Source organism: Carcharhinus amblyrhynchos, chromosome 9 (genome assembly GCF_965287045.1).
Source record: "Carcharhinus amblyrhynchos chromosome 9, sCarAmb.v2.hapA, whole genome shotgun sequence".
NCBI lineage: Eukaryota > Metazoa > Chordata > Chondrichthyes > Carcharhiniformes > Carcharhinidae > Carcharhinus > Carcharhinus amblyrhynchos.
This window is the reverse complement of record NC_137332.1, coordinates 31,720,841-31,748,412: the sequence shown is the minus strand read 5'-3', so window position 1 is coordinate 31,748,412 and position 27,572 is coordinate 31,720,841. Positions and strand designations below refer to the sequence as shown.

At 38.6% G+C, this 27,572-nt stretch overlaps 2 protein-coding genes across 6 annotated transcripts in view; one reads left to right on the top strand and one right to left on the bottom strand.

Moving 5' to 3' along the window:
* The window catches only part of LOC145347693 (ERI1 exoribonuclease 3-like), a 360,320-nt gene extending 349,792 nt beyond the window's left edge, over positions 1 to 10,528 (bottom strand). For 3 of the 5 annotated variants that reach the window (XM_080195393.1, XM_080195399.1, XM_080195395.1), the window contains exon 1: positions 10,461 to 10,501. The gene's annotated coding sequence lies outside the window, so the exon portion shown is untranslated. The other 2 variants (XM_080195394.1, XM_080195398.1) reach the window with 2 other exon arrangements.
* A 2,672-nt stretch (positions 10,529 to 13,200) lies between these two features.
* rnf220a (ring finger protein 220a) overlaps positions 13,201 to 27,572 on the top strand; it is a 470,498-nt gene continuing 456,126 nt past the window's right edge. The window contains exons 1-2 of the mRNA XM_080195392.1: positions 13,201 to 13,216; positions 14,616 to 15,356. Coding sequence (XP_080051518.1) covers positions 14,729 to 15,356 — 628 coding nt within the window. The 5' untranslated portion in view covers positions 13,201 to 13,216; positions 14,616 to 14,728. The remainder of the gene's footprint in view (positions 13,217 to 14,615; positions 15,357 to 27,572) is intronic.

The window sequence follows — 27,572 nt, the reverse complement described above, 5'->3', positions numbered from 1 at the left end:
TGCCCTTTTGGTGGCACATCTTGCCATATAATTATCCTGGACTGCATACTCCATATTATGTTCCCGAATGTCCTACTTAAATTTGGGTGACAGGGAGTCAAGCAAAGTCAAGATAATCTTTGTTTAATCAAGGTGGTTGGAGACAGATAGGGTGGGGTACTGTTTGCAGTGGTGGTTTAGCTGGTGAATGGGCTCATGCCCTGGTGATGCTGGTAAACATTGAGATGATAGTTAACTCCATGGCACAAAAGATCAGTGCTCACATTGATGAATTGCAAGAAAATGGACGAAGTGGAGGAAAGAATCCTATCAATTCAGAGGGCTGTTTCTTCAGTGAAGGCTCACTTTCAGTCCTTGGAAACTGTGCTACGTCACATCCTGGTTAATTCAGGGAGATGGAGTTGAAGGAGTGTCCTGTGCCCGACGTCCCAAGGGGACCTGAGGATGAATTCCGGGCTGAATTTGAAAACTGGCTGCCATGCTTTCATAATCTTGATTTGAAGTCTGGGCATTAAGTTCGTAGAGATACACCGCATCTTCAAAATTTGGGGTCAGTTATATATCCCGACCCCTGGTCTTGCGTTGTCTTGACCTCAGTGTTCATCAAAAAGGGTTGGAGGTGGCCAGACATGATGGGACCTCGCCACCTACCAGGGCCTATGTCTCTTTCTCATGGGGCTTCTGAGCAACGACACAATAGAGGTGTAGAGACCGTGGTGAAACTAAGGTTGGATCCCTGATGTTGTTTGATATTTCTGTCAAGGCTTTGGTCTTTTCAACCTCCATGGAAGGCTTCATTATCCTGCAGGTCACCATTAATCTTGAACTACTCTTATTATTATAATCCTAATTTTGTGATGTTGCCTTTTATCCAGACAAAGGTGTTTGATATTTAAGCTTCAATGTCTATTTGGCCTGTAATCCTATTCATGAAAGCCAGGGATATCCATTTATTTATAATGGGTAGGACAAGGGAGATCTTAGTGAGTTCGGTGAAAAAGAAGGAAGTATACATAAATTTCAGGAAATTGAAAATGGATAAGGCTTGAGGAATACAAAGATAGCAGGTAAGGTCTTAAACAGGGATTTAGGGGGCAAAAGGTGCCAAAAAATGTCCTTGGCAGGCAGGATTAAGGAGAATTCCAAGGCTTTTTAAGTAGGAAGAGGGTAGCTAAGAAAAGGGTAGGTCCACTCGAGGACAGTGGAGGGAATTTGGGAGTGGAGCCAGATGAGGTCCTTAACAAATACATCAGTATTCATAAAGGAGAAAGATGTGTGGATGGTCAGTGTAGAAAGGAGGATGTTGATATTCTAGGACATATCAAGATAAAAAGGGAGGAGGTATTGGAGGTTTTGAAAAACATTAAGGTGGACAAGTCACCATGGCCAGACAGAGTCTATCCCAGAATACTGAGAGAGGCGAGGGAAGAAATTACTGACGCCTTGACCAAAATCTTTGTATCCTCTTTAGTCACGGGTGAGGTATCAGAGGATTGGAGAGTAGTTAACATTGTTCCACTGTTTAAGAAGGGCAGAGGAGACAATCCGGGAAATTACAGGCCTGTGAGCCTTACATCAGTGGTGGGGAAATATTGGACAAGATTCTTAGGGACAGGGTGTACTCACATCTGGAACAGAATATGCTTATTAGTGATAGCTAACATGGTTTTGTGAAGGGGAGGGCGTGTCTCACAAATTTGATTGAGTTCTTTGAGGAAGTGATGAAAAAAGTTGATGAGGGCAGAGCAAAGAATGTTGTATACATGGACTTTAGTCTTCGATAAGGTTCCTCTCGCAGGCTGATACAGGAGGAGAAGTCATATGGGATTCAAGGTGAGCCAGTAAGGTAGATAAAAAAACTAGCAGGCACAGAGAGTAGCAGCGGAAGGGTATTTTTCCAAACTCGAAATCTGTGTCAAGTGGTGTCTACAAAGGAACAGTGCTGGGGCTTCTATTGTTTATATAATGATTCGGAGGAAAACGTAGGTAGTCTGATTATTAAATTTACAGATGATACAAAAATTGGGGGAGTAGCAGATAGTGAGCAGGATTGAGAGAGGATACAGCAAGATTTAAATTGGCTGGAGACCTGGGCTGAAAGATGGCAGATGGACTTTAACCCAGAGAAATGGGAACTGATGCGATTTGAAGGTCGACTGCAGAAGGAAAATCTATAGTAAATTGTAGAGCCCTTAGAAATATTAGCATGCAGAGGGATTTAGGTGTACATATCCATCATTCCCTGAAGGTGGCAACTCAGGTGGACAAGGTGGTCAAGAAGGCATATGGCATGCTGGCCTTCATCAGTTGCAGCGCTGCGTAAAGCAATTGGAAAATCATGTTGCAGCTGTATGAGACTGGTTAGGCCACCTTTGGAGTATTGCGTACAGTTTTGGTCACTACATTACTGGAAGGATGTTATGCATTGAAAAGGGTGCAAAAGAGATTCACCAGGATGTTGCGTGGTTTGGAGGATATGGGTGATGAAGAAAGATTGAACAAATTTGGATTGTTTTCATTGGAACATGGGAGAATGAGGTGGGGGGGGGGGTCTCACAGAGGTTTACAAGACTGTGATAAACTTGGATAGAGTGGAGAGTCAGAATTTTTTTCCAGGGTCGAAGGGTCAATTACTCAGAAGTATAGGTTGAGAGTGAGGGGGGAAGGTTTAAAAGAAATGCAAGGGGCAAATTTTTCACACAGCAGGTGGTGAATGCCTAGAGTGTGTTGCTGGAGGTGGTGGTGGAAGGAGATTCTATAACTACATTCAACAGGCATCTGGATAGATATATGAATGGGCAGGGAATAGAGGAATATAGATCACATAGAGGCAAGAAAATATTAGATGACAGTGGTATCTATGCTGGCACAGACTTGGTGGGCCAAAAGGCCTGTTCCTGTGCTGTACTGTTCTTTGTAAAGTGTATTACAGTTTACATTCAATTTTTGTCTTTCTGTGAGGTACAGGGGGAGCAGGGTGGGTAAAGGAGTCTGCTCACCCTGTGTCAAAGTTAAATCTCTTAGGTCTAGTGTTTGTAACGTGGAAGTATTTCCTTTGCTTGTGGACTGATAATTGGTCGCCATCCTTCTATTGCTGAGCATGCTGGGATGGTTGTACAGCAGCAGAGTTGTGTGATTTTTTTTGTTTTGCAACCCCAGCATTTATAATGGAGGATTACATTATATGGCATCCTTTACTTTAATTATGGAGAAGATGAGTAGCGCCACAGCAGGATGGTGGACAAGCAGTTTGTTACAGGCCATTCTAGAGGAAAACCCCCTTTAGAACTAATGCTGTCACATTTTTCTTGTATTTTTGTTATTTTGGGGATAAAGAATCCTTGTTGGTCTCGTGAAGATACAGACAGATCATATATCCCGGGAAAGACAGTTTTATTGTCTTTGGCACCTCCAGCATAGCTGGAGCTGGGGAAAAAAAAAAATCACTGTAGGCCTGGGTGTAGTCAGCATGCCTTGGTTGTCTAGCCTTTCTTAGCTTGGTTTCTTATATTTTCCCTCGGCTGCACAAGTTGTGACAGTGGTGACTTGGTAGCTTGGTTCTTGGAATGCATGATTCTTGTCCCTCCCAGAGATATCCTGACTGTGGAGGCCTAGATGATTCCTCCTTTTCTCAGAGTTTCCTTGGTGGTGGGAAAATGGATGGAATCCTGTTGATGGTGGGGCCTGACACACCTCTGGTATTACTGGAGATGCAGGAAGTTTGCTTTATTTGAAGCACAGGGATGGCACGAATATTCCTGGCCTGCCATCCCTTCTTTTAATTGTGCCATTGTTCTAAGCTTATCTTTGCTCAGTACATTAGGGCAGTAGTTACTTTGATTATCTGTTCCCTGATTCTGTAGATAAGGGAGAAGGTGGTCTTCCCCTGAGATGTCCATTTTTGGGGGCTTCTGGACAATTCTTCTTCATGAGGTGTACACTATCAAACCACATCTTGTGGTCTGATTATGGTGTTCCTCTCCCTCCAAGATTTCCTTTTGTTATCTGGGTTTGTGGGATGCTGACATAGGCTTTGACTTATACTTAGTCTGACAAGATTTCCCCTCATCTTGTTAAGAGGTGGAGGTTTGTACCTCCCTGAGATTTCCCTTTTGTGGATGTCTTGATAATTCTCTTTCTTCAAAATGGCAGGGGTCTCCTTGGTGGAAAATGGGTTAAATTTTCCAGCTGATAGTGGGACTTAGCAGAACCACCAGTTGGGCTAACAACAAAACTTATCTCCAGCCACAAGTGTGATGCGAGAATCCTTGGCTAATTGATTCTTCTTTTATCGATCTCACTATTTCTTGGTTTCTTAGGCAGTATAGGCAAGAGTAGTAGATTTGGAAGGTGAAGGTATCATTATGTTATTAAAAGGAGCAGTAGTCTGTCCTCCCCTCAAATGCCCCATTTTTGGAGAGGGGCAGAGGGCATCTGGACAGCTTCCCTTGTTAAGATTTATGTTTCCCTATTGAAAGGTACATACCATAACTCTCTAACTGCACTCTTCCCACGGGCTAGTGTAGCTCTGCTCCCGTTATCTTATATGTCAGAATTTACACCGTTTTACCATGATTTGGGCTTTGGGTTGTATCCTTTCAACGTTGAGGTTTTGGGGTGCTGTTTTATGCTCTGATTGATTATAATTTACCCCTTATGCTGTGTAGCTCGGTCTCAGTCCTTGGCAAGAGTTTACACTATTGTTTCACGTACTTGTGACTTTATCCTGTTGTCCCACACTTGGCAATATCCTTTCTATATCTGTATGAAGGGAGGCACCCATTGTAATTAATCATTCAAATCAATTTTCATGACATTGACCAGTCTTTTTCAGATGTACACGTGGAAAAAAGATTATTCTGTGCTGGGGAAGTCGATAGCCTGGTGATATTAATCCAGAAACTCAGCTGATATTGTGGGGACCTGTGTTTGAATCCCAACACAACAGATGATGAAATTTGAATTCAATAAAAAAAATTCTAGAATTGAGAATCTATTGATGATTATGAAACCTTTATCAATTGTCAGAAAAGCCTATCTGGTTCACTAATGTCCTTTGTGGGAGGAAATCTGCTGTCCTCACCTGGTCTGGCCTCATGTGATACCAGAGCCATAGCAACATAGCTGACTCTCAACCATTCTGGGGCAAGTAGGAATGGGCAATAAATGCTGGCCAGCCAGTGACACCTTTGTCCCACAAACGAATAAGCAAGTTTTGGATTTTGGGGGGCTTGTTGAGTTATTTGGTAAAAATCAAAAATTCAATAAAAACATTTTTAAAATTATTATTCAGTTGTTCCAAAAGCAGGCAATGGATAGCTTAGTGATCTCATTAGTTGCAGAGAAAGACTGTTACAGATCTGATAATGAGTCTTCAATGAGGGACTAGGCAAGATTGCCCATTGCAACAGCTACTGAGCCCCTAGCCAAGACAATTAGACATAAATCTTTTGGGTTGTTTTATGGTGGAGAGCAACACAAAATCATGCTTATACAAAAATGATATGTTGCTATTTGTGTCTAAGCCAGATGTCTCTGCTCTCACCATTATTGACATTATGGTTAGGTTCAGTTCCATTTTGGGCTATAAAATTAATTGTGCAAAGTCCTAGACCATACCTTTAGGAAGGCCTGTGGGAGATTCTCCCCCCACTTCCTTCCCCTTTAAATGGTCCCCCTTTGGGTTTATTTATTTGGATCATTCCACTATTCACTCAGTAATAAGGCAAATCCCACCCCCCTCCTCAATTGGCTATTAAGTAGGAGCTACATTGTTAGTCCTCCATATTGATATTGTGACTGGGCAGGATAGCACTGATTAAGATGAATGTGCTACCTAGGTTGTTATACCCTTTACAGATGCTACCAATTTTGCTTTCTGCTCAGATATGAAAGGAAATTAATGGGGTGTTTAGCTCCTTGATATGGAACAAAAATTGGCCAAACTGCAGCTACCAAGTTCAATAATCATTATCATCTGGAATGTGGAGGGTGGTCTGCTAGTCGGAAAGGAGATTTAATTCAACTTCTGTACTCTCTCCCATTCAGGGAAACACAGATTTCTCACCAGGTCTTACAGACTACAGTTTTGATAGTGGAAAGGTTAAGGGATTCATTAACTTGAGTGGCATGTTCAGTGATAACTCCTTGTTGAGGTAATTTTTTGAGCAACAATGCCAAAAAAATGTTATTCCAGCATAATTTCCCCCCTCCTTTTACTTGTCCTCTATTTGTTGTATATGTGGAAGCACCAAGTATTCGGAACATACCGACCTGGTTTCCTCCTATCCTTTTATTTTATAAGAAATTAAATCAAACTTACAGTAAAAAATGGAAAACTCCAATAAAAACCAAACTATTTGAAAACTGATTGGGTCGTACAATGATGTATTATGGAGTTGCAATTTTGCATTCTCCCTTACTGAACATGAAGTAGCAGCCTTCTCTCATAGCCCAGTGAGATCAGTAAAATGAGAAAATCACAGACGTGAACCCAACAATGATGCTTTTTTTTTTGGCCAATCTCAGCTAGATTGTTAGCAAAAGATATCAATATTCTTCAGCACATCTAGTCATGAAGAAAAACAACTAAACCACCTAGGCATTAATTATAAAACATGACTGCATAAGCCAAGGATCAACAATAAACACAAAAACAAAAGAAAAACAAATGTCAGAAATATACAGCACATCTAGTAGCAGCTGAAAAGGTAAATTAATATTTCAAGTACGAGTCTTTACTAAAAGGTTAATTTACTGAAGAATCTGCAAGCAAAATGTTAATCTTAGCCTTTGTCTTTTCTTTTATGATTCTAATGTATTTAAAAATGTTCTGGGGTGAGAGCCATACACGCAAGTCCAGCAATTATTGCCCATCCCCAATTACTTTTAAGCAAATGATGGTAAGCCACCTTTTTGAACTAGAATCAATAGAATCATAGAAACCCTACAGTGCAGAAATAGGCCATTTGGCCCATTGAGTTTGCACCAACCACAGTCCCACCCAGGCCCTAGCCCCATATCCCTACATATTTACCCGCTAATCCCTCTAACCCATGCATCTCAGGACTCAGGAGGCAATTTTTAGCATGGCCAGTCAACCTAATCCACACATCTTTGGACTGTGGGAGGAAACCCACACAGACATGAGGAGAATGTGCAAACTCCACACAGACAGTGACCCAAGCCGAGAATCAAACCCAGGTCCCTGGAGCTGTGAAGGATCAATGCTAATCATTACCGTGCTGCCCTTATTGTTATGAATTGCAATCATTATTGCAATTCATGTGGATAGGTACACCCATAGTACCTTTTCAGGACTGTGTGTCAGAATGAAAACAAAGTCACAAGGTACCACAAAAATTTTCATCCCTATTACCAATCAGAAATTTGATCTGCTGGTTTAAATAATTGGAATTTCATGAACTAATTACTGTATTGCAACTACTTGTGAATAACCACCAACATCTACTTACTTTTATGCTACTATTGGCACCTTCTATAGCCCTTCATGCTGCCATGAATCCTTCCTCTACACATCTTAGCGCAACCAATTGCAACAACCACCCACCACTGATTTTGTACATTATATAATCCATCACATTTCTTCCTTTCTTAGCTCTGAAAAGAAAAAACTCAAAACTTCAACTTTGTTTCTCTCTCCACAGATGCTGCAAGACCTGCTCAGTCTTTTCCAGCATTTTATACTTTTCATTGCTTTGTCTACACTTTCTCGATTTTGCTAAAGCAAAAGTAACCAACATTACTAGTGTGCTAGTGCTGTGATTCAATTTTCAGTTTCTACATCACTTAATATTTTATAACTCTTTCATCTCATCATGTGGCTTCCACCTCATTCAACACAACATGATGGTTTCAAAATTTGATATGTTATTCACATGTATTAACATAGTGAAAAGTATTGTTTCTTGCATACTATACAGACAAAATCATACTACTCAGAGAAGGAAACTTTCAAATTGCATTGTTTTCTTGTAACTCATTGCCAGCCACCATATAAAGACTGGTAATCAATGGTAGTTTGAATGCTCCAGGGAATCATTGTTGGGATCACATCTGTTCCACATAACAATTCAGATACAAAAGGGTGGATATCAAAGTTTGTTCATGTTAATAGGGAATAACAACTGGTACAAAATTTGAGAAAAGAATTGGAATGACTAGTTTTTAGCCACTTAAACCATGAAAAGGGAGATTTGATGAAGATGTTCAAATAATAGCAGAAAAAGTATAGATAAATTCTAATAGCAGGTAGATCAAAGGCAAGAGGTTGTGATTTCAAAACGAGCCCTTGTTACATAAAAAAAGCAGATTAAATGCAGAGTTATCAAAATATAGAATGTTTTGCCACAAATGGTGGTCAATTTTAAAATCAATTACATCAGTCAAAAGATGCTGGATAAGTACCTGAATATATAGAAAGATATCCAAAGGACATATGAAATAGGCCCCCAAGCCAGCTCCACCATTCAATAAGATCATGGCTGATCAATTTGAGTTCCACATTCCTATCTACTCCAATAACTTTTTATTTCCTTGCCTAACATGATTTTATCTACTGTGGCTTTAAAAATATTCAGTGATCCACATCCATCACCTTCTGATGGAGAGTTCCAAAGTCACAACTCTCAGAACTTTTTTATTCTTCATCTGTCTCTTTAGGACGACCCCCAATTTTAAAATAGTCCCTTAGTTCTGTGTTCACCCACAAGAAACATCCTTTCCACATCCACCTTGTCAAGACCATTCAGGTGGGGACTACTAAATAAAGATGAAACAAACCTGATAAAAAGTGGCCTAATTTAAGTGTGAGCCTGCTCCTACAATGTTTTGTACATGCGTTAGCAGTTCTTAACAATGCTACTTCTCATAACAGTTGACAGATATGCCATTTTATAACATGTTTGATAAATAAAGGGAAACTACCAAAAATAAGCTACATAATGTTTCTTGCAAGGTTTTTAAAACATGAAATGGGCAGCACAGTGGCTAGCACTGCTGCCTCAGTGCCAGGGACCCAGATTTAATTCATGGCTTGGGCCACTATCTGTGACATTTGCATGTTCTTCCTGTGTCTGTGTGAAAGGTGCACTGGCTAAGCTAAATTCTCCCTCAGGTGTACCCAAAAAGGCACTGGAGTGTGGCAACTAGGGGATTTTCACTGCAACTTCATTGCAGTGTTAATGCAAGCCTATTTATGACACTGATAAATAAACTTAAAAAAATCTCCCACACAATTGCTTAAAGTGGATTGGATATCTGAACAAATCAAATGCTGACTCTGGAATGGGTCTGTGTGCTAGAATAGAGTACACGTGGCAACCTGTATTTTGAGAGGAGCTAAACATACTGAAGTGGGTCCTAAATCACTGCAGAAGTAAACTTAAGATCATTGGGGACAGGAATCTCAAATTGCAGTAGAAATGGACCAGGTAATTCCTGAGATCTAAAGCACTGTAAAAGGTATTCAAAGTGGTTATGAGCAATATCAGGAACTCCCAGGATCTGGAAATTATGGGAAGGAGGACTTGGAGGAAACTTTTATTCCCCCAAACTTGAAACATTCCAACATCAAATTTATGCCAAAAGAACACTCCCTCACTCAAAATAAATTTGACTTGACAAGTAAAAAAGTGATAGATAATAAACAATGCGTCTTTACCCACAAGGAACGAACAATTCTCATTTGACTATTGAGAAATTTATTAATTCCGTCGCTAAACTAAATTACGCGCGCGTTTGTTCGTTTTTTTTGGGGGGGGGGGGGGGGGGGTGGTGCTCGGTTGGATAGATGGTTATTAGGTTGAGGCGCAGAGTGATTCCGGTTCAGGCTGTGCTTGTTCAAGGAGACGTGCATCCTTGCACTGCCCTAGATACTTGATGCTAGCCCTTTAAGTTATAACAACCACCACCACCTGTTACTAACGGAACGAGGATGCCTGTGGTCCCTGGTGGACTATGGTCAATGATCCTAAAGTATAATCTCTGAATTGGTACAAAGTTTGTTGCTTTAGAAAAAAAATAGTTTCGTTTCACAGATTAACAGTAATACGTCACTTTCTAGAAGTGATAATTGGCCAAAAGGGGAATTTCCCCGACCAGCGGAATTCCTGTTAAAGTGGGATACAAACACTAATAAGAAAAATTTAAAAAAAAGGACCCTCAAAAGACTGCCCAGGCGAAATATGTAACTGACAAAACAAAAACATTCACAGACTATCAGAATTACCAGTCCAATGTGGGCCTGGACACAGATAAAGTGGCTCTTACACATCCAGTCGCAAGTTTATTATGATTGTTAAAGCCTCCGCATATTTCAAATAAACACACAGCCCTTCTCTCGTCCCTAGAACTGAGATAACACACGTTTCCTAAACTCACGCAGCAAAAAAACACACACCAACGATATACTCCAAACGGCCCGCTCAGCCTTTACTCACCTAATCCTGCTTGCCACCCAGCCGTCCTTTGACCCCCGGACTCATTATTGGCAGCTCCGGCGGCCAATCAGTTTCCACGTCGCCCCAGGAGGGACGAGGGGACGACCAATAGAGCTGGGGGGTGTGGGATAGGGGCGGGACCTGCTAACGTCAAACTGTCGCCAGCAGGTTTGGTTGAGGTAGGAGTGGGGAAAAGTTAAGATGGCGGCGCTGCTGTTGCCTGGGGACAGCCCAGAGCGCCATTCTGGGAGTTGTAGTTCCTCAGTGATCATCGCCTCCCGACAATTCCGGGCGACTAGGACACTTCCAACTTCCCCCCAAAATTGTTCAGAGACACTTCCAGCTCCCCAACTGCAGAAAGTGTTGGCCCCGCCGATGAGCATCACAAAGTCGCCACTTTAATTAAACGAATCTGTGTTAGTTTTCTTCTTAGTTGACACTTGGAAGTAGTTTTTTTTGGCCTATTATTCACTCTTGCTAGTTTATCCATTTAAAAAAGAGAAACAGTATGATCCAGCAACTAAATTTAATCTTCAAGACGATGCCAAAATCTTCATGGCACGTTCAGACCAATAATAGTCCTGAAGTAAATAAGTACCCAGTCCCCAAATGTTTATAACAGAAAATTGTGACACTCACTGTCCCGCTTCCTATCTATCTATCTGTTGTAAATGTGATGTTCCGTGTGCATCAAGTTTTCAGATTAACTTGAAAAGACTACACATGCCGAGTGCCTTGCACTTTGGCATGTTTTCAGTAGCTGAGATTTTTTCTGCTCATCAGAGTTCTGGGAGTTGTAGTCTTATTGCCCACGTCCCACTTGACAAGTGCGCAGAAACGGTGAATTGCAAGGTATTGCACTGAGTTTTGCTGTATGATGCGTCGAGTTTTACAAATAGTGTGAAATTTATTGCCACATCAATCAGGATTCAGGAAGAATTTTTAATTAATGTCAAAGTTTGTTTGATAAGTGTAAAACTTTTTTCATTAACTCCAGCCAAAAAAATACAATTTATGCAATTATTGATAATGTTTAATTAGTAGTAGGTAAAGTATTTACCATATTAACAAAATTATCTTATCACTTATTTTCTAAGGTTTGACAATATATTACAATATAATTATCTGATAATATGCTGTAATTTATCTCGAAATAATTCGAATATAAAAATGTGCCACCTTTCTCACGATGATAATGGAACCGAGACATCTGGGTGCTAAAGGAGTTACATTATTTTTCTTTTTTTTGCAACTACCAGCTTATGTATCGATTTTTTTAATTGGTTGGGGTAAATCTAAGTGTATCTTTTGCTGTATGCTGTAATATATTTGTACTGTCAGCTAGTTCTTTCTCCAAGCTCCTTGGTACTGTTAAGCTGTTCACGTTCAATGGGAAACTGAGATAATTAATAATGTTAGGTATTGATTTTTTGGTGTTTGTTGAAATACAGGCTTATATAGGCCATCAAAAGGGTTAGTGCAACATTAATAGATACGCCCACAGTGCAAATTTATCAATCTCAGTATGACTTTATTTTACTTTTATATTTTTGTACAATTAGTTGATTGATTTTGGAAATTATGTTTCTCATAATGTCTTTTCAGGCCCTGCCTCTTTCGCCGAGGAACCCTGTCGGAACTTGGAGAAGGAACTTTAATCGCGGAACTTTGGAACTTATTTTTAAGACTTGTGTTATTGAAGTCTTCCCCCTTTCCGCCTTCCCAATCTATGTTATTCAGTTGGGTCGATCATTGTAGTTAACAGGAGCGTTTACTGAATGGCAAAGTAGTAAATTCTCGAAGATGACTGGAAATAGCAGACTGGAAAGTTAGAGTCGGAACAGAAATTTTCTTTTTTTTCTTATAGGAATAAAGCAAACGAAACAATGAAGGGTAGGTGAAGTAAAATGAGGCAAGCAAAGCACAAAACAGAAAATCAATGAAACACAAAAACGGGGTTAAATGGAGCCGACCATTGTCAAAATCAGGTGTGTGGATGCACTGAGTGCACCAGGGAAAGAAGAAAACGGAATTCATAAATCCGGGGAAAGTGACGAGACTAGGAGGAAAACCACAACAACATCGAAATTCTGCACCGATGGTCAAAAAAGTGGGAAGGTTGTAGAGAAAGGGATGAAAAACAGGTCAAGTAGAGAAGCAAAAGGAGACAAGAAAGTCCATGTAAAAAGCGATAGTGCTTATAAGTTAAACAACACGAATCTTTATGTGTTTTAAAACTGAAAGAATGAAGCCGAGCAAAGGGTAAGCACAACAAAACTCAACAGAATGACAAAGAAAACAAGATCCCGAAAGCAAATCAAAACAGAGCATACCCAATATTAAACAAGATAGTGAAAAAGAATAAATACACAGCGGACAGACGGACCAAGGAGAAATATACTTTTAACGAGTAAAAACAGGAAATGATAAACACGCGGACAATAGAAAGAATAACAGAATGATAGATCTTTAAGCAAATACAAAAGACGTCTAAATATAAACTCTACATGTGAAATGGAAAAGGCATGATTCAATCCATGAACCGGAAACAGGGAAAAGATAAGGGGAGAAGCAAGATAATGCATGGAGCTAAACAATTAAAAAAGGCAGGAAGAGAAATAAGGAAGAGTACAGCAGGAAGGCGAAAAGCGGGAGATAAAGCGATGAGTAAGAACTACAATTCCCAGTTGCCAGTGTGAGGACAATACGGCTGCGCAGTAGACTGGCTGGGTCTGCGCTGCTATATTGCTGTCCCGGTGAGTGAGTTCTGAAATTGACACACACATATATATACACACACACACACACACACAGACATACACGGGCACACTGAGCCAAGCGGAGCAGCAGCAACGCAACATTCCTCCTCTGATCCGACTCGGGATAGGGATCCCTCTGTGCATGTAATCAACACCATCCTCCAACAGGAGACTTCATTCACACACACACACACGCATCGTATTTCCAGACTTCCACTACACAGCCCTTGTACACTAAGGAAGAGTTTTACCAAAAGAAATAAATCCTTGTATTTTCGCGCGTATTTGTTCTATTATAAAAAAGTGAAAGCATCCTTGGGAATTAAAGTAAGTACAGTAATGCAGAAATATGTCTGCGATGTCTCCAACTTTGTGCGGAAGTCATTGTTTACATGCTTCACGGTCTATATGTGTTGGTGCGTGCACCTTGCAATAAAAAACATACTGGAGTAAAAGTAGTTTAGTCCAGACAGTTTGCAGTCATTGCTTGTATTATCACCTACCGCTTTAACCGTTTAATGCCTTATTTATAATAAATTGCGCTATGCTAAACCGAACGTGCGAATTGTATTCACTTATCTCATGCATCTATGTAGTGATATCTGTACTATTGTTAATACTTTATGGCATAACTGTTTAGTTTTTCGTGCTACTATCCATTTCTAGGTGATCGCTACAAAATATCACTAAATTAGCTGCTTAATTGGCCTCAGTTTCGAAGTTGCAATGAATTATCTGGCGGTAGGTGTTATTAATCTTGATAGTTGTAACAAAAGTAGCAACTGGGTTTTTCGGTGTCTTGATGTCTGACGACTAGAAAAGTATGAGATGATTTAGTGTCGGTACATTTCGATTTTTGGCTGGAGTCCTGCTTTCTCTCTTTTTTACCAGCGCTGTCATTCGTTATTAGTTACTATTGATCGCTTTGCAAAGTGATAACTGAACTAAAATTAATGTCAATTCTACCGCGTAAATCAATACAGTTAAGTTATTTTAATCTTTTTCCTTAACCATGTGGCAAATTAAAAATCCAAAAGATAAATATATTTGTCCAAAAAAACCCTAAAAAGCGACTACTTACATTTTTTGGTGAGTAGGATTTGGGGAGCAAAAAAAACCCCTGCTTAATCAGTAGCCGCCTCTTGTGATTTCGGAGCAATAAATGCATTTTTGATCACAGGGCTGCGGAGGTTCTGTTATTTGGGGTCAGTCTTTAAGCCCGTGACACTTTGACACCAGAGTGTATTAAGTATAGATTTTCATAATTACTGTGGTCAAATAGTACCTAATCTATACAAGCGTCAGAATGCTTGTAATGGAGTACATACATGTGTATATATAGTGAGGCAGAGTGTGTGTATGTGAATATTTATTTTTGTGCTCTCTATTAATACAGGGTCCATCAAGCTGTGGTGGTAATGATGTCACCTTGTTCTTTATAAAGCCAGCCTTGCCTGCATTTGAGAAGGTCATTATATAATTCTGGTACCAGCGAGCAAAGAGTTTCCAATGGACTTGCACAGAACAGCTTTCAAGATGGAGAATTCTTCCTACCTCCCTAATCCCCTTGCATCTCCAGCTTTGATGGTCCTTGCCTCTACAGCAGAGGCTAGCCGAGATGCTTCCATCTCCTGCCAGCAGCCTAGACCCTTTGGAGTACCTGTCTCTGTGGACAAAGATGTCCACATTCCGTTCACTAATGGTTCCTATACCTTTGCCTCGATGTACCATCGTCAGGGCGGGGTGCCAGGGGCCTTCCCGAACCGGGATTTCCCCCCTCAGCTTTTGCACCTGCATCATCAATTTGCACCTCCAAATCTGGACTGCACCCCAATCAGCATGCTGAATCATAGTGGTGTTGGGGCATTCCGACCTTTTGCCTCCGCTGAAGACAGAGACAGTTACCAATCAGCCTTTACACCTGCCAAAAGACTAAAGAACTGCCATGAAACCGAATCTCCCCATCTGAGGTTTTCGGACTCTGAGGGCAAGGAGTACGAGTTCACAACCCAGCTCCCATCCAGTTCCCCCAGTTCACTGAAGCTAGATGACACTGGAAAAAAAGTCTTTGCTGTGTCAGGTCTCATCTCGGACCGAGAAAACTCAGCAAGCCCTGAAGAAAGTCGAAATGAGAGATGTAAGTGTTTTTTTTTAACTTATCTTAACTACTTTGGGCCCTTTATATTGTCCAAGTTGAAATTTTCAACATGTACCCTGAACTTGTGGCAACAATTTAAAAATGTATAGCATATCTCATTACATTTAGACTTTCTTGAATGTTTCATATTTTATTATGTTAGTTGTGTTTGCTAAGCTTTTGAATATAGGTACATGTATATTATTTTAAAGTTGAAGCAAATTAAATCTTTAGAAGTTGTCATTTTTTCTTAATGAAATCAGAAACTGAAATATGTGGGCAACATCTAAAGTTATTGTTTTTGTCCATCATGTTTCATCTTGTATGTTCTAATTTCATTTGGTGATATATGTTCTTCAGGCTGCAGATTTTGTTTGCTAGAAAGTTATTTTTAAACAGACCAACACTTTACTATGTAAACTATGTAAAACAAACAGAAGAACTTTATCTTCCAGTGATTAAAATCCTCAGAAAGAATTAAGTGTTGATAGTGTCTTCTGTGTGCAACTAATGGTTTAAATATTCATTTAAAGAAAGATTTGTTATGTTTGATAATTTTCGCCTTGCCCCACCCTGCAATCCAAATAAGTCATGGGGGGAAAAAGATCCTGTAACTGAGAGGAAACCAATTCAATATATCTGTGTTGTGATGTTTGTTAAGTTGCAATTCTAGAAGTTTTGTGGGGCTCATCAGCAGCCAGAGAAGAAAAGTGGTGCATGGAGGATGAGGTGATAATGAGTGATAAGTTAACAAGCTTCAGCTGTGGGAAGCTACTGACTTTTGTTACTGTTTGTTTTGGTTGAAGAAAGAGTAAAAGGCGGCAAGGGAAACAAGAGAAAAGTAAGAATAATAATAGAATTGAAAAAGATAGGCAGAAAGTGAAAGGAAAATGTAACAAAGTGAGAAAGGAGCAATTGAACTACGAGACTGTTGGAAAACTGAATGAACATACAAAAAGACTCATAAAGCTGATTTTAAAAGTTTAGACTAAAGACCAACTCAATAGGGCTACATTATGGCAAAGAATGAGTGATTAATCTATACTTGTTGAGTCAGAATCCAGGCCCCTATCTTCCTTCCTGAACGGTTAACAAAAAAACCCTTAAAACAACAAAACATGGATGTCTTTGCTTCCTTCCTGACAGGACCAACCTGGTTGGTTTTCTTTTTCATAAATTTCTCTTGATTTATTGGGCAAACAAATTGGAGAAATGGTATATAATATGGTAAATGATAGGGGAAGTGGCACATATTGAAATATATGGTAATAATCTTTTCTCTCACTGCAAGTAAACTTTAGCAAGGACATCCTTAATAATCATATGGACAACGGGGTGTTTTGCAGCACTTAACCAGATGTGAAAAGGCTGATCTTTTCAGCTCTCCCCACTGGTTTTCAACTGGTATCCCTTTCACATTTCTTTAAGTGTTTCCCTCCCCTCTTTTCCTCTACCTCTTCTTATGGTAATGACAGCCACTAATATGGAAAAATCGAGAGGAAGAAGGCAGTAGTGGATCGGCTTTGAGCACTTGCTGAGAGCTGGTATTATACAGCCCCAGTCTTTAAGCCTGTGGTGTAGCAAAAAGGATTTGAGGGTTGTTGGAATGAATATTGAGGTGCGAAGGAGATAAGAGAAAGGACAATTGGCCTTTAACACTATGCCATTTGTTATAAGGCTGAGGTGTGAGTTGACACAGTTAAAAAAAACTACCTCACCCTATGCTGTGTATTAAATTGCATGCAGCTGGATTAAGGATGTCTTTTAAGCAGATAAATATGCATTGGCAGCTTTATATGATTGTAAGTAAGAATGGTCAGGAAAAAAAATGTGGTAGAGGAAATGATTGCAGGAGCTCCCAAATAGTTTGCTCGTATCCAAGATATGTACATTACTTTCATACTGATTTTATAGATGCTGACTCACTTGACATCTGCAAAGTGTATCCAGCCAAATACACACCCAAAGCCGTTGTTTCACATAAAAGCAACATTAAACCTCCTCTTCAATATTCCAACCATCTGCTTTAGTTTTAAAAATTCTTTTCATCTCTCAACCAAGATGAGAAGCTAAATAATTCTATTTTGTGGACAATAAAAAAAACTGCCTTAAAAATTACAAGCCTGATTTGTTACAGCTAACTTTGCTGTAACTTGTATCACTGATTTGCTGGAAAATTCAAACAACAATTCGACTTACAAGTCAGATTTAACCAGACATTTCTTTACTTATCTAATTTTTTTCAGGTAGTGATTAATAATATCTGCATGATAATTGTAGTTTTTAAGAATGGCTATTGTATGTGAATGCTTTCACATTATAAAGTGGATCATTTATCAATATTCTTTTTAAAATTCTATTTGATGTTTAAAAATTGACAGTAATGTGATATTTCTTAACTGTATTTGTTGTTAAAATTGTTAATGATGTCAGTTAAGCAAGCTATACATTTGTAGCTTTATCTATTCAACTGTCTCAGTATTACTATTTATTGCAATAGCTACTTTTAGTTAACACTGATTGCATTGCACAACTGTATAGGATAAATGGTTGAATTACAAAGTGGAGTTTCATTATGAAGGCTGTAGTCTGAAATATTGCAGCTAAATGGTAATATGTATGGAATTTTTGGGGGCTGCCAGAGGCTTAGTACGCAGATCTGTCACTTTCCTTGAGCAACAACCCTGACGACCTCTATTCAAAGTGCCATCGATTTCCTTTCTTTTTTTCTTCCTAAAAAATCTGTTACAAGACTGCTGCCAAGGGAGTACCTGCTCACTTGCAGCATAACATTTCTCCTTGTTTAAATACCATTCCTCAAAATTAAAAATGTTACCAATACAAACTTTGAAATTGTTTCTTCCAGGTAAAATAATTCTCAGTATATGATGAAATGTAGCAGATTTCTAGTTCTCTATTATTTTAAGATGTTTGGACGTCATCTTGACTTTTTTTTAAAGCCTGGTTTAAATAAATTTATTTATTAAGCCAAACACAGTGCTTTCAGATTAGCAAAACGTTCCAAGACAATGCCGAGAGTCAAATTTCCATTTAAGAACAATTTGTATTGTGTAAGATTCAGGGCTTTATCAAATGTTTTAAAGAGAAAAGAAGCTAATGGTAACCCACATATAGCCAATATGCTGTATATTTTTGTTTTTTTTTAATTTTCATAGTTTAGCAAAATATTTGTCTTTAATATTTCAGTACAGCTTAGGAAGTCACAAAAGGACCAACAAAGTAGATAACATATTACTAAACAGTGAAAATAACCCTAACCTAAGGCTTTGAATAAATAAAACCAAAATAAGAAATAAACAGCTGTTTTAAAAAAAAGGGAAAATTGGGAAATGTGAAGTTATTTGTTTTGATCTGATAACTTATCTTAAGATTTTATTTGACCTTTCACACAATCCTTCACATTCAACTTGCTACTTTCACTGCAACATAGAATAAAAACTTTGTGTACTCTTGTACATAATGAATGGCTCTTGAACACAGACTCAGCACCATGTGAACAAGTCCAACATTTGTTTAACTAAAAGTTGGGGGGGGCAGGCATTTCAGGAATTGTTTCGTTTCTGAGCGATCAGTGACTACTGTTGGTGAATACGATGGTGGGGGAGGGGGGGGGTGGTGGATGGTGACAGATATCTTCTCAAACCCAGTCTGTGTAAAGCTATGCGTGTAAAGTCTTGGCTTTGGGATAAAAACAAACGGCTCCTCAGATGCTAACAATCGATGGCAGTGTTGCTGTACTACATTTTGTTAGTCCCTGTGTAGTGCTGTTTCATGTTTTTACCTTTATTTTTCATTTCAAAGTGTTCTGTTCACAGTTAGTGGCCCAATTTAAATTTTTGTTGCAGAATTCATGGCAAAGTGGGGCGTCTATCTTGTCTAGTCCATGTTTTATTTGTAAATGCCTCATTTCTCTGTAGGGGTACTATCTCTGTCTGGCAAAACATCTTTATTCTCATCAATTACTGCTCATTTGCCCTCTGTCTACATTTGTGCAATGTGTCTGGTCTACAGAGGCTGAAGGAGAGCTTGATGTTCAGTCAGTAAACCCACCAGGGAGACTTGGTCAGTATCCTCGGCTCTCTCCGACAGCATGATAACGCATACAATGAAGGAGACAACTGTCAGATAGCAAGCTAGCATTACACCACACAGTTGTAATCACTTTTGCCACCCAAATCCAAATAATTTTCATTGTCAGAATGCTTCTTGCAAATTATATATTGATAAATTTCCACTGTTTTAAAAAATCTTGAGTAGCTAGTGCATGTATTTAGCATTTTCCAAGTGACAGCCACTATTATTGTATTCTTAAGCACTTTTTTACATAGTAATATGATAATTCTTTCCTTGTTTTGCCAAATTAAAAATAAAAAACTGTAATGATTGTTCATTATTTATGAATGAAGTAAGCTTAATATATTTGCTGTGAATAATAGATAGCCATTTTATCATATTTTAAAAATGTTCAATCGCACAAGATATTTTTGCACTCCATTGAAAATATTAAAATGGTAAATGAAACCAGACTGAAAATTTCAAGGTAAAGAATATCTTAGCATTGTTTTAAACTGCTGCTCCCTAAGAGAAACACATAGTACTAAATTGGCAACCTTCAAACAATGAACTGGAAAAATATATCTTGCCATTCTTTTCCATAAAAATCAATTTGTTGTCCTTGCGACCATGACATTTTCACACAAATTTTCAATCATTGGTTGGCACAGAATGCGTTTTCCTCCATTGATAAAACATAATTTTTATAGCTTTTGAAAAATGAACAACATACCCGCATTTCTAAGCTAATAACTGATAAGTTCTTCCAATGTAAATTATTTTCCAAGCAAAATAACCTTGTTGGAGTGTCATTATGACGTGTGCAAAATAGGGAAAGAGAAACATACCAAATCTTGCCAATTAGTGGCAATGGGGAAGTGTTTTGATGTTTTTAATAAGAGTTCATCAATAAACTGAAAAATGCTCATCTTTGGTTTCTAAAAGAATAAATTTAATATTAAGTACTATAATCTTGAAAGGGTTAATAGATTAAGCATATATGTTGTCAAAAGCTACAGATCTTTGCAACAGGTTTGCCTGTTGCTTGCCAGTTAGTTTTTTTTAAATTCAGCAAGTATCTTGTCCTTTTTTTGTGAAAAATGGGTAGCAGCTGCTCTGGTGGGCTGTGTATCGTGAGTATAATTCAGTGGCTCGATTGTGTCTCTCTGCTTGTGTGCGAGAGGGAGAGAAAGAGCCATCCCTTTGTTTCCTTTGTGAGAGCCAGGTGACAGAGCCAGTGTTGAGAGGGCAGAAAAATAGCAACCGGCAGTTCTCTGGCAGCCGAGATCAAAGAAGAAGGCAGGAGGTCTTTTCAAATTGGGGGCCCTGGTGTTGAAGCTATAATCACAGCTTACAGCCAGCCAGTTTCTGAAAGATACTAGCCTGAAAAAGGGGAAAAAAAACTTTCCAGGAGCTAAGATAGTTAATTAAAACCAGCAAACAGGTGCCCTAACAGCAGTAGTGAATCAAATCATAAAGTTTTACAATGGAACAGTTTCTTTAAAGATACTGGCAGAAAAAAAAGCAAAAGAATTGGCTTCACCTAGCATGTGGCACATGCCATTTACAAGCTCAGAGGCTTTTGGGAAGAATATAAACACTTACAGTTTGTTCGCAGAATCTTGCAGATTTAATATATTAAAATGTCCCTTTCGTTTCTGCTGCAAATCAAGCAGCTGTTTTAGTTTATTCAAAAAAAGAGACCGTGGTTAATGCAAAATCAGCAGTGGTGCAGGGCTTATAAGAAAAAGATCAATCATGGAGTGGGGTGATAAATTAGACACATCAGCGAAAGAGAACACCTTAAATCGAGCTGGCTAGGTGACGGGGGAATGCGTCTTGAAGGATGGTGGCTGCTTGTGTTTTTCAATAAATAGAAACATCACACTGAATGGAGCAAAGCAGCCATTTGAGTTTAGAATCTGGTAAATCTCTTTGACCCCAAGTTTTAATAGTATTTTATACAATTTCATCATTGTACTGTACAAAGAATTAATTGCTGAAAATGCCATTGTCATTTTTTTGCAACTTGACCAAAAGTAGATGCAAAGTAAAAGTAAACCTTTTTATTTAAGAAAAGTTAATCTTTTGAGGTAAATCATTTTCATAGATTATAATTTAAGAAATGATATATTAGACTTTTCCCTTATACTTTGAATTTGACTTGGAGCTTATGAATTAATGAGGGAGTTTAAAAAAATAGCATTCTTGTTGATAATTATGTAAAGTGCAAATTTAAAAGTAATTAGATCAAGGACAACAGGTCACTGAGTTGTTAATCACACAAGAAACCCAGTGAATTCACCCCAGCTAAAATGCACTCATTCATTTCCCTCAGGAAGACAGCTCATCATTTACATTTCTGATAGACAAGATTTTAGTCCTCTTCAACCCAACTGTGGAAAAAGCACAAGAAAAAGTTGGCATTTATATTAACCAGGCTGTCTATTCACCCCCAAACAGATTGCCTTTTGGAGTATTGATTGAGAGCTTTAGGTTCAAAATGAATGAAGTAGGGGGTGGGAAGAAATAGAACTAAATATTAACAAAAAATGCCCTTTTCCCTTTTTATGCCTCATTGCGGTCAGTGAAATAAAATAACTGCTTCCTCCATTATAGTAGAGGTTGAGTCACTTAACATTTTCAAGAAATTAAGGAAACAGTGAATAGCTCACTTATTTATTAATGAATTTTTGTGCTCAAATAGCTAAGCAAATCATTCCTTGGTTTTGTCCTACAGCTTTATAATTCTAATTATTGAACTGCCCTCATGACCAAGAATTAATTTCTGTGTGGCCTAAAGTATTTTTAAAATTTATTTCCATAACAATTTTAAATAGACTGAAAAATACAGTTGAGGGAAGCTGTTAAGGGGTTACCAGACTCTGATGTCATAGTGTTAATCCCAATAGTTGTGATCTTGTCAAATTAATGGATCACGTTTTCTTGGTTACCTCCCTATGATAAATTAATTGTAATGATGACTGGCTTTATTATGAGATCTATGCTGTTGCTTGTAATCTGGGCAACAGTTTTAGTTTTTTTTCTGTTTCCTTTTCATTGTTTCACTTAAAGTGTCCTGTAATTACAGGGGTGTTAGCATATGCGGAGAGGGTGATATGATTTATCCTGCACAGACAGCCATGACACAGCTGTTTGGAAGATAAAATAGTACAACCGTGTAGCTACAAAATGCTCTCCTTATTATACCTCATTAAAAGCAGGCTGCGATAAGTCAGCCAAGCAATGAATAAAATCTATTGCCTATGTAGAAAACAGATATCTAAGTACCTTCAAAGCTTTTTTTTGTGTGCGTGTGTGTTTATGACATGATAATAGCTTGGTGGAGAAAAATTATGTCTTGTTTTCTTCTTTTTCCCTTCTGCCTGGGAGTGAAAACAGATAGCGTGTAGTGCTTCTCAGTAATTAGTAAATCTTTCAAGAGTGACATTAAGAAATATTTGATTTCAAGGATTGTTCTAAGTACTGTCATGATGTATCAATTTGACCTTTAGTTATCTGACTACCTTAAAATCATAGTCTCATTGCTCCCTTCTTTCCATTATCGTCAATGCACCATGTTTAAATCTGGAACATCAGAAAAAATATTTGGCTCTGATTGACGTTCATGTTTTTTCTGTTTGAATATTACAATAGTCGAGCCTGGAAGGCGGAGGCACCTGTGTTGCTCATTTTAAAAAAATAAGTGAAACTTGTGTGTTTTTTTTTAAATGTAGGATCATTGGTGCTTTAAGAATTGGAAAATCTTCCAAATGTTATTTCAAGGTTTTGTGTGTTAGATTATAACTTTTAAATTCAGTGTCGTTTGTGTCTGCTAACTATAATTTTGAATTATTGCCCAGCTAGGTTAGTTTGACATTGTGCAATGATTTTATCATGCAAGGAATACTAGAATTCTTGTCATTACATTATCAGAGTAACTGTCTTCTTGCTATGGTATGATATTTATTTAAGTACCTATAGAATAAATATGGATACCAAACTAAGCACAGGGAATAGGTATATTTTAGACAGTTTTTTGGCGAGTGAGCATTAAAAGGATACTCAATGAATAAGGGCACCCTGTGTGAGTAAAAACTGCACAGAATGCATCAATATGAATGAACTAACTTAGGAAATTTGTGTGCATAAAGCCACTCAACTTGAATAACGTAGAAAATAAATAGGGATATTTGGAGTAGATAAGAATGAGAAGAGAGTAAAGATGCTCAGCATAAATAAAGACATAGGGTGAATAAAGAAGTGCAGACTAAGGATGCAAATGATGAATAAGTATGCATGAGATAAGGGAGCACACAGTGACTAAGAATGTATAGATCTAAGTATGGGTGAGCACGTAAAATTACACAGAACTTGCAACCTGGAAACAGGCCATTCAGCCCAACAAGTCTGTATTGGCATTGACCCATCCACCTATCTAATACAATCTTGGATGTTGACACAGTATCTGCTATAACACCGACTCTGGAATGAATTCACAGCCTCATAACTCTCTATATAAAGAAGTTTCTCTTGCCCTTTGTTCTTGATCGACATAGAACATAGAACAGCTTTTCACCATTGCTTGTAGTAGTTGAGGAATCAATGTACTTTTATCTACCCTGCCACGTACTTCCATAATCTTAAACACTATATCATATAACTCCATAATCTGCATTGTTCTAATGAAGAAAGAAGTTCCAATTTTCCTTTTGTGTTTGTATTTCCTCCTAAAGGACAGCATCCTAGTGAATCTGCATTACATAAGTAGGCTAAAGTCTCAATATTCTTCCTACAGCATAGACTCCAGTACTGTATCAGTAATCTAATTGCGGTCATATTAATATTTTTACATAGGGTTGCATCTTGACTTTGATGTCCAATATATCTTGCAATGAAATTTAGAATTACATAAAAACTGCATCATCTCACCTTTTACTGGCACGGAATTCTACCTGCCATATTTTAGCCTAATCCTCTCTCTCATCATTATCCCTTTGTGGCTGTATTTAGTTTTCAAAATAATTAATCAAAGCTCTTATTTTGATATTCTCTGCAAATTTTGCTACTACTCTTTCTGGGTATATATCCAAATCATTGATATGCACAGTGAACAGATGTGGCTCCAGAACTAAACCTTTTGGGTCACCACTATTGACTTGAAACCATTCTGAAAGAAAGTGGCAAAGGGAGTCTGAAATAACAATGTGCACAGTGAATAAAGATCTATAGAGTATGTAGAGAGGCTGTGTGAAGTATAGAATAAGAGAGGATGTGCTATTTAAGAATATATTGAATGAAGTGCACAAAGTGAGTTGCAGCATTTGACATAATGGAATGCACTGTGTATGTGAACAGCATGGTGGCACAGTAGTTAGCACTGCTGCCTCACAGTGCCAGAGTTTGCATGTTCTCCCCGTGTCAGCATGGGTTTCCTCCAGATTCTCTGATTCCTTCCCACACTCCAAACAATTGTGGGTTAGGTTGATTGGCCATGAGAAATTGTCCTTTAGTGTCAGGAAAACTAGGAGTGTAAATATACGGGGTTACGGGGATAGGACCTGGGTGGGATTGTTGTCATTGCAGGTTTAATGGGCCAAAAGGTCTCCTTCTGCACTGTAGATTCTATATGAATATAGGTATACCCAGTGATAAAAGATGTATGGAGTATGCGTGTGCATAGTGACAATGGACGTAAAAGGGCTGCTTTTCTTCCCTAAAATATCTTAGGGGTGTTAAGTTTCCAAGTCTGTGGAGAAGACATGATAGAAACTTGATGCATTAGATCATCACCTCTTTATCATTGCCCTGGATTATCTAGCATTTCTATGACTATGAAACAAGCAGAGATATCCTCAACATTCCTATCTAGATTACCTGAAAATGTATAAATTAAAACACCTGGACATAGTTGCACCCAGACCCTTCTCAGATCACAGTAGAAACATAGAAAATAAAAGCAGGAATAGATCATTCAGCCCTTTGAGCCCGCTCCACCATTAATTTTCATCATGGCTGATCATCAAAATCAATGTTCTGATTCTGTCTTTTCCCCATATCCCTTGACCCCTTTTAGCCCCAAGAGCTAGATCTAATTTCTTCTTGAAATCACACGATGTTTTGGCTAAGGCAATGTAGTTAAAGTTGGTGGCCAGGGCTGTAGCCTACAAGCCTCTCCGGCTCGCGGATGTATTTCTCCTTCTGCCCCCATTTCCCAGCATAAACCCTTCCAGGAAAAGCCAAAATGGGGTATGAAGAAGCCTTGACAAGCACAGTACCCTTCATGTGCACTGAGCTTGCCTAGTGCTTTGGTCAGGGGAAAGGAGGGTGCAAAGTTGGCCCTATCAAGTTGCAGTGCGCACAATGACTAAAACTGTGGAGTAAAGCTACACACAGTGACAAAGAATATGCCTTTGTAAAAGTTTGCATATTAAATGTAAAATCCTTGCATACTTTTGTTAGCTCCAGACTTCCCTTTTCTGCTGCCCTCTTGTTTGCTCCCCAAACTTTCTCTCTTACAAGTACAGTTTGTCCAAAAGTCTATTAGCTGTCACCTGTCTCATACTAAATTATACTTCCTCACACTTATGGCCTTGTTGACATCCATTGGCAATGTATTTTAATCAAAGCCATGGTTGTTTTCTACAAATCCCTCAAATGACAATATTCCCATCATACCATTACACCCTCCTCCAATGTTATGATCTGCACCTTTGATGTTCCAATTCTATTGTCCAGTGTACCCTTCCTCTCTTGTCCTGCAAAGTCATAGCCTATTCTCAGCCTTCCTGACTCAGGTCTATTTGAAACATAGAATCCCTAAAGTGCAGAAGAAGGCCATTCAGACAATTGAGCCTGTACCAGCTCTCTGTACCAACTTACCAGGCTCATCTTCCTGCCCTATCCCCACAACCCCACTCATTTACCATGCTAATCCATCTAACCTACACATCTTAGGGAGGAAACTAAAGCACCTGGAGGACACCCACACAGACATGGGGAGAACATTCAAACTCCACACACACACTCAAGACCGGAATTGAACTCGGGTCCCTGGCGCTGTGAGGCAGCAGTGCTAACCATTTGCCACCTCTTTGATTGCACTTTTGGTTACATGTTGTAGCTTGCCCATTGTTGCTTAATGACTTTTGTCCTACTCAAAGGCCATGGGTTCTTTTTTTTATATTAGTCCTATATAAATGAAAGTTGACGATGCAAGTTTAAATTAATTTTATTAGTGTCACAACTAGGTTCCACATAGTTTTAGTCATTGTGCGCACTGCAACTTGATAGGGCCAACTTTGCACCCTCCTTTCTCCTGACCAATGCAGTGAAGCTACTGACAGAATCCCTCAGTCACCATACTCCAGCATCTGTTCAGATATACTGAGGGAGAATTTAGCATGGCCATTGCACTTAACCAGCATGTCTTTCGGACTGTGGGAAGAAACCGGAACACCCGGAGGAAACCCGCACAGGTAGTGACCTAAGCCAGGAATCAAGCGTGTGCCCAATGGCTGAGGATGTATTTGTACACAATAAATAAGAATAATAGAATAAAGATGTATTGAATGAATAACAATGCATGGAGTGAGGTCGCATAGAGTGTGGATGTATATAGTGAATGAAGAATTTTAAATTTAATGCACAGTGTAAATAAAGATTTACACTGTGCATTTTATTCATACATTGTCAGATTGTAAATGATCAGCTCCCCTTATATATAAGTTGTGAAGACTTGACAGTGAAATTTCAATTAAACATAAAATACTTTCAATATACCATGAACATGTGTTGCTATCAACGCAGCAATTCCATATTTTTATATTAAATTTTAAATTTAAATGTACTCTGCTATGTCTTTTGCAGATTACTTATTTAACATCGCAGCCTGACTTTTTCAAATTGTAAAATGACCTTGCTATACATTACCACTGAGGAGTGAAAGCAGATATTAGAAAAACTAAGTGCTGCGAACAGTGACTAAGGGCCTTGCAGGGTTAAACCGATCAACCTTGCGTTTGGTGTATCACAGGAGTAACGAGGACAAATCAAGTATTGACTGTTTGCGCAAATTCACCTTTGTTCAGTAGATTAGCGTATTGGAGTCCAGTAAGTAATGAGAGTTCCTGTTTCCAAATA